This window comes from Heteronotia binoei, chromosome 3 (genome assembly GCF_032191835.1).
Source record: "Heteronotia binoei isolate CCM8104 ecotype False Entrance Well chromosome 3, APGP_CSIRO_Hbin_v1, whole genome shotgun sequence".
NCBI classification, from domain to species: Eukaryota; Metazoa; Chordata; class Lepidosauria; order Squamata; family Gekkonidae; genus Heteronotia; species Heteronotia binoei.
Window position 1 is genome coordinate 191,494,465 of NC_083225.1, and position 12,332 is coordinate 191,506,796.

The following is a 12,332-nucleotide window of genomic DNA, read 5'->3' on the forward strand; positions in this document are numbered from 1 at the left end:
ATCCGCCTTTCAGGTTCCTAAATGGCTCTGCTACGGTGGATTAAGAGGGAGGGAGGGATTAATTCATCTTTCTGGGCTCCTTTATTCTTTGCAAGGCACGGCTGCTTTCATCCGGTTGCCCGGGGATCTGTCCAACAATTTTCAGTTCTGAAAAAAAAAACAACGTTTGCCTGGGAAAGAGATGTGGATGCAAGCAACACAGGGTGCTGTCCAACATCTTTCGCAGAGAGAGAAGAGAGTTTAGTCAAAAGAAGGCTAACAGAACGTGTCAAAGGAAGCAGGGCTATTTTTGCAGTAGGAACTCTTGCATATTAGGCCACACCCTTCTTACGTAGCCATTCCTCCTGGAGCTTACAGGGCTCTTCTTGCAGGGTCTAACCGTAAGCTCCTGGAGGATTGGCTACATCGGGGGTGCGTGGCCTAGTATGCAAAGGAGTTCCTGCTACAAAAAAGCCCTGCTTATATGAACATATGAAGCCACCTTCTACTGAATCAGACCCTTGGTCCATCAAAGTCAGTATTGTCTACTCAGACTGGCAGCAGCTTTCCAGGGTCTCAAGCTGAGGTTATTCACACCTATTTGCCTGGACCCTTTTTAGTTGGAGATGCCGGGGATTGAACCTGGGACCTTCTGCTTACCAAGCAGATGCTCTGCCACTGAGCCACAGCCCCATTCATGGCTCTCCAGCTGAGGTTCTTCACACCTATTTGCCTGGACCCTTTTTAGTTGGAGATGCCGGGGATTGAACCTGGGACCTTCTGCTTACCAAGCAGATGCTCTGCCACTGAGCCACAGCCCCATTCATGGCTCTCCAGGGTCTCCAGCTGAGGTTCTTCATGCCTACTTGCCTGGATCCTTTTTAGTTGGAGATGCCGGGGATTGAACCTGGGACCTTCTGCTTGCCAAGCAGATGCTCTACCACTGAGCCACAGCCCCATTCATGGCTCTCCAGGGTCTCCAGCTGAGGTTCTTTACGCCTACGTGCCTGGACCGTTTTTAGTTGGAGATGCTGGGGATTGAACCTGGGAACTTCTGCTTACCAAGCAGATGCTCTGAGCCACAGCTCCATTCATGGCTCTCCAGGGTCTCCAGCTGAGGTTCTTCACGCCTACTTGCCTGGACCCTTTTTAGTTGGAGATGCCGGGGATTGAACCTGGGACCTTCTGCTTCCCAATCAGATGCTCTGCCACTGAGCCACAGCCCCATTCATGGCTCTCCAGGGTCTCCAGCTGAGGTTCTTTACGCCTACGTGCCTGGACCCTTTTTAGTTGGAGATGCTGGGGATTGAACCTGGGAACTTCTGCTTACCAAGCAGATGCTCTGAGCCACAGCTCCATTCATGGCTCTCCAGGGTCTCCAGCTGAGGTTCTTCACGCCTACTTGCCTGGACCCTTTTTAGTTGGATATGCCAGGGATTGAACCTCGGACCCTCTGCTTGCCAAGCAGATGCTCTACCACTGAGCCACTGTCCCTCCCCAAGAGAAAACTTGAGCACTTTCTCTTGCGGCAGCCAGGAGGAAATTCTTGGTGCTTCCGGGGGCGGGGGGCCACCCTGATCTAGTCCAACCCCCTGCACAATGCAAGAAATTCAAAAATACCACCCCTCCCACACACACACACACACCAGTGAGCCCTGCTCCATGCCCAGAAGTTAGCGTAAACCTCCAGGATCTTTTGCCAAACTGGCCTGGAGAAAAATCGCTGCAATCAGCATTTCCTTGGACGTGAAAGAAAGGGCTAGGAGAACTCAGCACTGGTGCAACCCTTCCTGCCCTCCTCCTCACGATCGGGTCAAGTTCACAGGATCAGCATTGCTGTCCAATGGCCATCTAGCCTCTGCTTAAAAACCTCCAAGGAAGGAGAGCTTGGTGCTTGGGTGGGGGCAGCAGTGGGAGAGCTTCTAGTGTCCTGGCCCTGATGATGGACCTTCTGATGGCACCTGGGTTTTGGCCCCTGTGTGACACAGAGTGTTGGACTGGATGGGCCACAGGCCTGATCCAACATGGCTTCTCTTATGTTCTCCTGGCCCTGCTGGTGGATCTCCGGATGGCACCTGGGTTTTGGCCCCTGTGTGACACAGAGTGTTGGACTGGATGGGCCACAGGCCTGATCCAACATGGCTTCTCTTATGTTCTCTTGGCCCTACTGGTGGACCTCCTGATGGCATCTGGGTTTTGGCCCCTGTGTGACACAGAGTGTTGGACTGGATGGGCCACAGGGCTGATCCAACATGGCTTCTCTTATGTTCTCTTGGCCCTACTGATGGACCTCCTGATGGCATCTGGGTTTTTGGCCCCTGTGTGACACAGAGTGTTGGACTGGATGGGCCACAGGCCTGATCCAACATGGCTTCTCTTATGTTCTTCTGGCCCACCACCTGAGGTGGTTCACCTCCCAAGGGAGAGTGCTGCTGAATTTGTCTGGGTGCAATGGCCCATCAAAGTTGGTATTGTCTGCTCTGGCTGGCAGTGTCTTTCATGTCTTTCATACCACTTGGAAAAACAAAAGAAGAGAAAGAAACTTAACCCAAAAACTGGAGTAAGAAACCTGAAAGGTTAATATGCAATTAAAGGGCCAAACGTTAAAAACAAAGTGCAAAATATATCATAAACCAACATACATGTATTTAATTGTAGAAAGCTAAAACCATTTAAGGGCCCATCATAAGCCTCTATCCTACGTGCAGTCATAAAACCACAATGGGAACCCACTCAACTTGATGGGGGCCACCACTGAGAAGGCACGTTTATGGGCCGTCGTGGATTTTGCCCATCTGCAGGTTAGCACCTTCAGAAGCCCCGATAGCAGCAGAACAATGCTGGACCACAAGGAAATTTCAGTCATATAAAAAAAGAAAAATATGAATTTGTGAAAATTAGTTTTAACATGCTGTTTAAGGATAATATTCAGAATTGGTTGATTACTCACAATGAACTGACAAAGGCTTAAAGATATTCTTGAGGCTTCTTATTCTACAGCTTTATGTCTTAATCAGGGGCATATATATTGCATCCAGTGTCTTACAATATTAACCAAAATGTAAAAGTTAAACAACACTAAAAATAATACTAATTAAAATTCTACTACTACTTATTATTATTTCATAGCACTTGACCACTACACCAAACTGGCTGTCTGTATCTTGTGGCAGTGAGTTCCATGTGCAGCTGTTGAAGCACCAGGAAGCGGTGCGAACTCAAAATCTCGTGCCCATCCCACCTCTTCCCAACATCACATTGAATCACATTGGTCTAATTTCTTGCATGCACAGAGAGAACCATTGCTAATCTGTTACTCGGCTCAATTTAAGGTATTCGCTTTCCCATACAAAGCCCATCAGGGACATAGACCCCCATAGATCTATGGGGCTGCCTCTCTCTCTTTGCTCTGCCAATATAGCTTCACTTATCAAGGCATGGGCTTCTGCAGGCGCTAACCTGCAGATGGGCAAAATCCACCACGGCCCATAAACGTGCCTCCTCGGTGGTGGCCCCCACCTTGTGGAACAGCCTGTCTGAGGAGGTCAGGAAACCTTCCGCTTTCCTGCCTTCGGGCTCACTACACAAAACTGAATTCTTCAATTGGGATTTCTTTGCAGGCAACAGGGGAGCTCTGTATTGATTGTCACTTGGAAAAATTATTAGGGACTGTGGTCTCTGTTGTGTTTCGCTTGCTGAAAGATGGATCCTGCTACGGAACTTTGCATCGTTTAATCGGGTCACGTTAACGCTTGACGCTGCGCTTCCGTTCTGTTTTTAGACTTCAGGTTGGTTTCACAACCCTAATCCTATTACATTGTTTTCTGAATGTCCCATCCGTCAATTGTATTGCCTCGCTCTGAGTAATCCACCTGAGGAACGCAGCCTGTGCAAATAAATACATTGCTATGAACCGCCACCTTTTCAGACACACAACACTGGCCTGTTCTCATGCCTTGCTCACATTTATGCACAATGCAAGCCGTGAATGCCCGTTTAAGAACATAAGAGAAGCCCTGTTGGATCAGGCCAGTGGCCCATCCAGTCCAACACTCTGTGTCACATAAGAACATAAGAGAAGCCATGTTGGATCAGGCCAGTGGCCCATCCAGTCCAACACTCTGTGTCACATAAGAACATAAGAGAAGCCATGTTGGATCAGGCCAGTGGCTCATCCAGTCCAACACTCTGTGTCACATAAGAACATCAGAGAAGCCATGTTGGATCAGGCCAGTGGCTCATCCAGTCCAACACTCTGTCACATAAGAACATAAGAGAAGCCATGTTGGATCAGGCCAGTGGCTCATCCAGTCCAACACTCTGTGTCACGTAAGAACATAAGAGAAGCCATGTTGGATCAGGCCAATGGCCCATCCAGCCCAACGCTCTGTGTCACGTAAGAACATAAGAGAAGCCATGTTGGATCAGGCCAATGGCCCATCCAGTCCAACGCTCTGTGTCACGTAAGAACATAAGAGAAGCCATGTTGGATCAGGCCAATGGCCCATCCAGTCCAACGCTCTGTGTCACGTAAGAACATAAGAGAAGCCATGTTGGATCAGGCCAATGGCCCATCCAGTCCAACACTCTGTGTCACATAAGAACATAAGAGAAGCCATGTTGGGTCAGGCCAATGGCCCATCCAGTCCAACGCTCTGTGTCACATAAGAACATAAGAGAAGCCATGTTGGATCAGGCCAATGGCCCATCCAGTCCAACGCTCTGTGTCACATAAGAACATAAGAGAAGCCCTGTTGGATCAGGCCAATGGCCCATCCAGTCCAACGCTCTGTGTCACATAAGAACATAAGAGAAGCCATGTTGGATCAGGCCAATGGCCCATCCAGTCCAACACTCCGTGTCACATAAGAGAAGCCATGTTGGATCAGGCCAGTGGCCCCTCCAGTCCAACACTCTGTATCACATAAGAGAAGCCATGTTGGATCAGGCCAGTGGCCCCTCCAGTCCAACACTCTGTATCACATAAGAGAAGCCATGTTGGATCAGGCCAGTGGCCCCTCCAGTCCAACACTCTGTATCACATAAGAGAAGCCATGTTGGATCAGGCCAATGGCCCATCCGGTCCAACACTCTGTTTTGCCACACCCCCAGCAGCTCTCAATAACCCCTGGAGAAGCCCACACCACCCTTTCTCCACTTATGTGATTTTGGGTGGTAGGTGGCTTGCTGGCCTCAGCAGAGCCCAGGGCAGGCTGGATCTCTAGCCAGCCCAAGCAGGTCTCACTCACCCGGGGCTCTCCTTCTTTGCGTCAGGTTGCTTTTGGCTGATGTGTGTGGGGGGGGGCAGCTTATGCTAAGGAGTTCTGCTATGAAGCTGAAGAAGGAGATATTGGATTTATATCCTGCCCTAAGATCTCAGAGCCTCCCCCCCCCCCCACCGCCCTCAACAGACACCCTGTGAGGTGAGTGGGGCTGAAAGAGCTCTCCCAGGACAACTCTCTTTCAAGGACAACTCTGCGGGAGCTCTGGCTGACCCAAGGCCATCCCAGCAGGTGCAAGTGGAGGAGTGGGGAATCAAACCCGGTTCTCCCAGATAAGAGAGCTCTGGCTGACCCAAGGCCATTCCAGCAGGTGCAAGTGGAGGAGTGGGGAATCAAGCCCGGTTCTCCCAGATAAGAGAGCTCTGGCTGAACCAAGGCCATTCCAGCAGCTGCAAGTGCAGGAGTGGGGAATCAAGCCCGGTTCTCCCAGATAAGAGAGCTCTGGCTGACCCAAGGCCATTCCAGCAGCTGCAAGTGCAGGAGTGGGGAATCAAGCCCGGTTCTCCCAGATAAGAGAGCTCTGGCTGACCCAAGGCCATTCCAGCAGCTGCAAGTGCAGGAGTGGGGAATCAAGCCCGGTTCTCCCAGATAAGAGAGCTCTGGCTGACCCATGGCCATTCCAGCAGCTGCAAGTGGAGGAGTGGGGAATCAAACCCGGTTCTCCCAGATAAGAGAGCTCTGGCTGACCCAAGGCCATTCCAGCAGCTGCAAGTGGAGGAGTGGGGAATCAAACCCGGTTCTTCCAGATAAGAGAGCTCTGGCTGACCCAAGGCCATTCCAGCAGCTGCAAGTGGAGGAGTGGGGAATCAAACCCGGTTCTCCCAGATAAGAGAGCTCTGGCTGACCCAAGGCCATTCCAGCAGCTGCAAGTACAGGAGTGGGGAATCAAACCCAGTTCTCCCAGATAAGAGAGCTCTGGCTGACCCAAGGCCATTCCAGCAGCTGCAAGTGGAGGAATGGGGAATCAAACCCGGTTCTCCCAGATAAGAGAGCTCTGGCTGACCCAAGGCCATTCCAGCAGCTGCAAGTGGAGGAGTGGGGAATCAAACCCGGTTCTCCCAGATAAGAGAGCTCTGGCTGACCCAAGGCCATTCCAGCAGGTGCAAGTGGAGGAGTGGGGAATCAAACCCGGTTCTCCCAGATAAGAGAGCTCTGGCTGACCCAAGGCCATTCCAGCAGCTGCAAGTGGAGGAGTGGGGAATCAAACCCGGTTCTCCCAGATAAGAGAGCTCTGGCTGACCCAAGGCCATTCCAGCAGGTGCAAGTGGAGGAGTGGGGAATCAAGCCCGGTTCTCCCAGATAAGAGAGCTCTGGCTGACCCAAGGCCATTCCAGCAGCTGCAAGTGCAGGAGGGGGGAATCAAACCCGGTTCTCCCAGATAAGAGAGCTCTGGCTGACCCAAGGCCATTCCAGCAGCTGCAAGTGGAGGAGTGGGGAATCAAACCTGGTTCTCCCAGATTAGAGCTCTGGCTGACCCAAGGCCATTCCAGCAGGTGCAAGTGGAGGAGTGGGGGAATCAAACCCGGTTCTCCCAGAGAAGAGAGCTCTGGCTGATCCAAGGCCATTCCAGCAGGTGCAAGTGGAGGAGTGGGGAATCAAACCCGGTTCTCCCAGAGAAGAGAGCTCTGGCTGACCCAAGGCCATTCCAGCAGCTGCAAGTGGAGGAGTGGGGGAATCAAACCCGGTTCTCCCAGAGAAGAGAGCTCTGGCTGACCCAAGGCCATTCCAGCAGCTGCAAGTGGAGGAGTGGGGAATCAAACCCGGTTCTCCCAGATAAGAGAGCTCTGGCTGACCCAAGGCCATTCCAGCAGGGGCAAGCGGAGGAGCGGGGAATCGAACCCAGACGCGAGTCCGCGCGCGTAACCGCTCCTCCAAACTGGCTCTCGAGGTCCCCCGAGCCAGCCTGCCAAGGGTTAAGCTCCTCCTCCTCCTCCTCCCCCCCCCCCCGGGCGCGTCTGCGTGGTGACGGAGGCAGGTGATCCGACCGCATCGCCTCCCCCTCCCTCCGCCGGCAGCCGGGCTGGGTGGGGTCCTGTTTTCTCTGCAGCGGCGGCGGCGGCTGCACCAGCGATGCTCGCCCGGCCTCCCGGCTCCTGCTGCTGATGCGACGCGGGACTCCTGCGCCTCTCCCTCCTCCTGCTGCCGCTCGTCTTCTTGCTCCCCGGCGGCTCTGCAAGCAGCCCCAGCCAGATAGGTGCTTGTTCCCCCGCCCCATCGGCCCCCTTCCCTCCCCCTCCCCTCCTGGGCCCTGCTGAAGCTGCCCGGGCCGCCCTCCTCCTCCTCTTGAGGGTCCCAGGAAGCCCCCTGCTGCCGGCCGGCAGTGCATTGTGTGGGGCTCCCCCACCACTCCCCAATTCCTGCGAGGCTCCTATTGCAACGGGCAAGAAACCGAGAGAGAGGTGGGGCTGCTCCCCCCCCCTCCCTTGCCTTCCCGGTGACCTATTGGGAACTGTTGTTCCAGCTCGGCACCTCTCCCGGGGGGCCTCCCACCATCTCTGCCTCGTTGGTGGGGCATCCCTGTACTCTTTGAGCCTTCTTCTCTGCCTCGTTGGACGGGCATCCCCGAACTCTTTGAGCCTTCTTCTCTGCCTCGTTGGACGGGCATCCCTGAACTCTTTGAGCCTTCTTCTCTGCCTCGTTGGGCGGGCATCCCTGAACTCTTTGAGCCTCCTCTGCCTCGTTGGGCGGGCATCCCTGAACTCTTTGAGCCTTCTTCTCTGCATTATTGGGCGGGCATCCCTGAACCCTTTTAAGCCTCCTCTGCCTCGTTGGACGGGCATCCCCGAACTCTTTGAGCCTTCTTCTCTGCCTCGTTGGACGGGCATCCCCGAACTCTTTAAGCCTCCTGGGGTTATCACCTCTTTCTCAAGAACTCTGTTGATATGATTTCTTATTAATATTATTATTATTCTGCAATCGCCAGGGTTTTTTTTGCATCCTCGGCTTTCGTCCGCTTCAGGGAGGAGCAAAAGGATTGGATTGGGAAGCTGAGAATTGTTGTTTTCGGGCCTCCCGCTATGGCTGGGGAGACAGCATCTGCCATGTAAAGTCAGCCCTCCCGGGAGCTTTGGAAGCGGCTGGTTGTCTCTGCCGAGGGAGGGGTCGCTCAGGAGTGGCGGGGGAGGGCGGGGGCCGGGCCGACGAGATGGCCTGGCCCTGCATCAGCCGGGCGTGCTGCATCGCCCGCTTCTGGAACCAGCTGGACAAGGCGGACATCGCTGTGCCTTTGGTCTTCACCAAGTATTCCGAAGCCACCGACTTCCCGGGGGCTCCAGTGGTCCTCCAACAGCAGCAGCCGCCGCGCCTCCCAGCGGCCATCGAAACCCAGCCGGCTGCCCTCAGCGGTGACCAGGATGGGGTCGCCAGGGTGACCTCTGTCGCTGGGGACCAAGGACCGGGCCCACACAAAACCGGGCCCAAAGACCAGGCCTGTGGTGATTCGGTCATGCGCCAGGACTACAAACCCTGGAAATTCCAGAGGCCAGAGACCAGCTGTAAGCCCAGATGTGAATATCAGCCCTCAGACACTCCCTTCGAGAAGGAGAGCCAGTACCAGAAGGATTTCCGGGCCTGGCCCATCCCCAAGAGAGGGGACCACCCTTGGATCCCCAAACCCCTGCCTATCCCCCCGGTCGACCTCGACAAGGGGTCCAAGGAAAGATCCGGCAGCCAAGAGAGGAGGAGGAAGGCTCTCGGGAGCCTGGAGAAGGAGAAGCGGGGAGGGAAGGACGAGGAGGTGGCCAAGGCCAGCAAGCTTGAAGAAGGGCAAGTCAAGAAGACCAAAAAGCGCGTCCACGTCATGGAAGATGGGGCTCCACCACAGCAGCCGGGGACCTCCGCGCCAGCAGAGGGCAGCAAAGGACGGGCCGCGGTGGACGCACTCAACCGGCAGATCAAGGAGGAAGTGACGGCGCGGGTGAGCACCTCTTCCTACAGGTGAGAAACCCAAACCAGCTCCCTAGACTTGATGGGAGGGATGGTGGCTCAGTGGTAGAGCATCTGCTTGTTAAGCAGAAGATCCCAGGTTCAATCCCCGGCATCTCCAACTAAAAAGTCCAGGCAAATAGGCGTGAAGAACCTCAGCTTGAGACCCGCTAGATCTATGAATGGGGCTGTGGCTCAGTGGTAGAGCATCTGCTTGGTGAGCAGAAGGTCCCAGGTTCAATCCCCAGCATCTCCAACTAAAAACCATCCAGGCAAAACCTCAGCTGGAGACGCTGGAGAGCCATGAATGGGGCTGTGGCTCAGTGGTAAGAGCATCTGCTTGGCAAGCAGAAGGTCCCAGGTTCAATCCCCGACATCTCCAACTAAAAAGGGTCCAGGCAAGTAGCCATGAAGAACCTCAGCTTGAGACCCTGAAGAGCCATGAATGGGGCTGTGGATCAGTGGTAGAGCATCTGCTTGGTAAGCAGAAGGTACCAGGTTCAATCCCTGGCATCTCCAACTAAAAAGTGTCCAGGCAAGTAGCTGTGAAAAACCTCCGCCTGAGACCCTGGAGAGACACAGGGAGGAGCTGTGGCTTAGTGGTAGAGCATCTGCTTGGTAAGCAGAAGGTCCCAGGTTCAATCCCCAGCATCTCCAACTAAAAAGGGTCCAGGCAAGTAGGCGTGAAGAACCTCAGCTTGAGACCCTGGAGAGCCATGAATGGGACTGTGGCTCAGTGGTAGAGCATCTGCTTGGTAAGCAGAAGGTCCCAGGTTCAATCCCCAGCATCTCCAACTAAAAAGGGTCCAGGCAAGGAGGAGTGAAGAACCTCAGCTTGAGACCCTGAAGAGCCATGAATGGGACTGTGGCTCAGTGGTAGAGCATCTGCTTGGTAAGCAGAAGGTCCCAGGTTCAATCCCTGGCATCTCTAACTAAAAAGGGTCCAGGTAAGTAGGCGTGAAAAACCTCAGTGTGAGACCCTGGAGAGACACAAGGGAAGGGGCTGTGGCTCGGTGGTAAGCAGAAGGTCCCAGGTTCAATCCCCGGCATCTCCAACTAAAAAGGGTGTGGAAAATAGGTGTGAAAAACCTCAGTTTGAGACCCTGAAGAGCCTCTGCCCGTCTGAGTAGACAGTACTGACTTTGATGGACCCAGGAGGGTCTGATTCAGTAGAAGGCAGCTTCATATGTTCATATGGCACCTGGTCAAAGCACCGCTCCTCCAAAGCAAGTTTGGGGTGGGGAAAAAAGTGAAAGAGTGAAAGTCTTTGTCAGCAGCGCCATATTCAGTGGCAGGGTTTTTTTGTAGCAGGAACTCCTTTGCATATTAGGCCAACCCCTGCAGCCAATCCTCCTGCAGCTTACAGTAGGCCCTGTACGAAGAGCTCTGGAAGCTCTTGGAGGATTGGCTACTTCAGGAGTGTGTGGTCTAATATGCAAAGGAGTTCTTGCTACAAAAAAAGCCTGTTCAGTGGTATTTGACATACTGAAAGTCCCACATTCCAGCCGGGATTCTCTGCATTTTTGATTCAGAGCCAGTTTGGTGTCGCGGTTAAGCGCATGGACTCTTATCCAGGAGAACTGGGTTTGATTCCCCACTCCTCCACTTGCACCTGCTGGAATGGCCTTGGGTCAGCCATTGTGGTTACGTTTGCAGACTGTTATCTGGGAGAACCGGGTTTGATTCCCCACTCCTCCACTTGCACCTGCTGGAATGGCCTTGGGTCAGCCAGAGCTCTCGCAGAGCTGTCTGTGAAAGGGCAGCTTCTGGAAGAGCTCTCGCAGCCCCACCTACCTCACAGGGTGTCTGTTGTGGGGGAGGAAGATGAAGGAGATTCTGAGCCGCTCTCTCTGAGATTCAGAGTGGTGAGCAGGATATAAATTCAATATCATCATCATTCTCAGCAGTTGCTAGGAAAGGCTTTCTCTAATCGAGATTCTGGATAGATGCTGCGTGTCAGAAGAGGTATTTGAACTAGGTGGACCAAGGCCCTTACTTGGTATAAGGAAGCATCATATGACGTAAAATTAACTTTCGGAACTCCCTGCCTCAGGATACAGTGATTCCTGTCCTCTTGGGTGGCTTCAAAGGGGAGGTAGATGCATTCAGGGATGGTAGATACTTTTAATGGCTGTTAACCACAATGTCTCGATGGAAGCTGCCATGTTCAAAGGGAGCATATGTCTGAATACCAAAACCGCTGAGAAGTTTTGGCATTGGAGAGGGGCTGTGGCTCAGCGGAAGAACATCTGCTTGGCATGCAGAAGGTCCCAGGTTCGATTCCTAGCATCTCCAGTTTCAGGAGGTTTTTTTGTAGCGGGGACTCCTTTGGATGTTAGGCCATGCACTCCTTCTGCAGCCAATCCTCCAGGAGCTTACAGGGCTCTTAGTCCAGGGCCTCCTGGAAGCTCCAAGAGGATTGGCTACATCAGAGGGGTGTGGTCTAATATGCAAAGGAGTTCCTGCTACAAAAAAAATCTGCGGTAGGTGATGAGAAAGAGCCTGAGAACCTGGAGAGCGTCTGAGGCTGAGTGCGAGAGCCTCTGCTTGGAACACAGAAGGTTCCAGGTTCAATCCCCGGCATCTCCAGTTAGAGGGCCTGGGGGGCAGATGATGGGAAAGGCCCCTAACCTGAGACTCTGGAGAGCTGCTGCCAGTCTAAATAGACAATAGTGATCTTGAAGAACCAATGATCTGATTCGGTAGAAGGCCGCTTCATGTGTATTTGTGTGTCTGAACCCTGGAGGGTTGCTTTCTTGGTCTGATCCAGCAGGGCTCTTACGTTGTTTCTGGGAAAAGGAAAAATGTATGCTTTCTCCCCCTCCTTCATAACGATAATTTCCATCCTATGCAGATGTTTGTAGAGAAAATCATAGAGTTAGAAGGGTCCTCCAGGGTCATCTAGTCCAACCCCCTGTGCATTGCAGGAAATTCACAAATACCTTCCGCCTCACACCCCCAGTGACTCATGCTCCAAGCCCAGAAGAACATAAGAGAAGACATGTTGGATCAGCCCAATGGCCCATCCAGTCCAACACTCTGTCACACAGTGGCCAAAAAACCCAGGTGTCTTCAGGAGGTCCATCAGTGAGGGCAGAACACTAGAAGCCCTCACACTGAGCTCCTTCCAAGCACCAAGAATGCAGA

General features: G+C 53.3%; 1 protein-coding gene and 2 non-coding genes across 3 annotated transcripts in view; 2 read left to right on the forward strand and 1 right to left on the reverse strand.

The window, feature by feature from the left end:
• Positions 1-865: 865 nt before the first annotated feature.
• On the reverse strand, positions 866-937 carry TRNAA-GGC (transfer RNA alanine (anticodon GGC)). Its single transcript has one exon. It is a non-coding gene; the product is annotated as a tRNA-Ala (tRNA).
• Positions 938-7,260: 6,323 nt separating this feature from the next.
• MAP6 (microtubule associated protein 6) overlaps positions 7,261-12,332 on the forward strand; it is a 39,696-nt gene continuing 34,624 nt past the window's right edge. Inside the window, exon 1 of the mRNA XM_060235033.1 lies at positions 7,261-9,197. Within this exon, the coding sequence (XP_060091016.1) occupies positions 8,407-9,197 (791 nt within the window). The 5' untranslated portion in view covers positions 7,261-8,406. The remainder of the gene's footprint in view (positions 9,198-12,332) is intronic.
• Positions 9,232-9,306, forward strand: TRNAN-GUU (transfer RNA asparagine (anticodon GUU)). The gene has a single exon. It is a non-coding gene; the product is annotated as a tRNA-Asn (tRNA).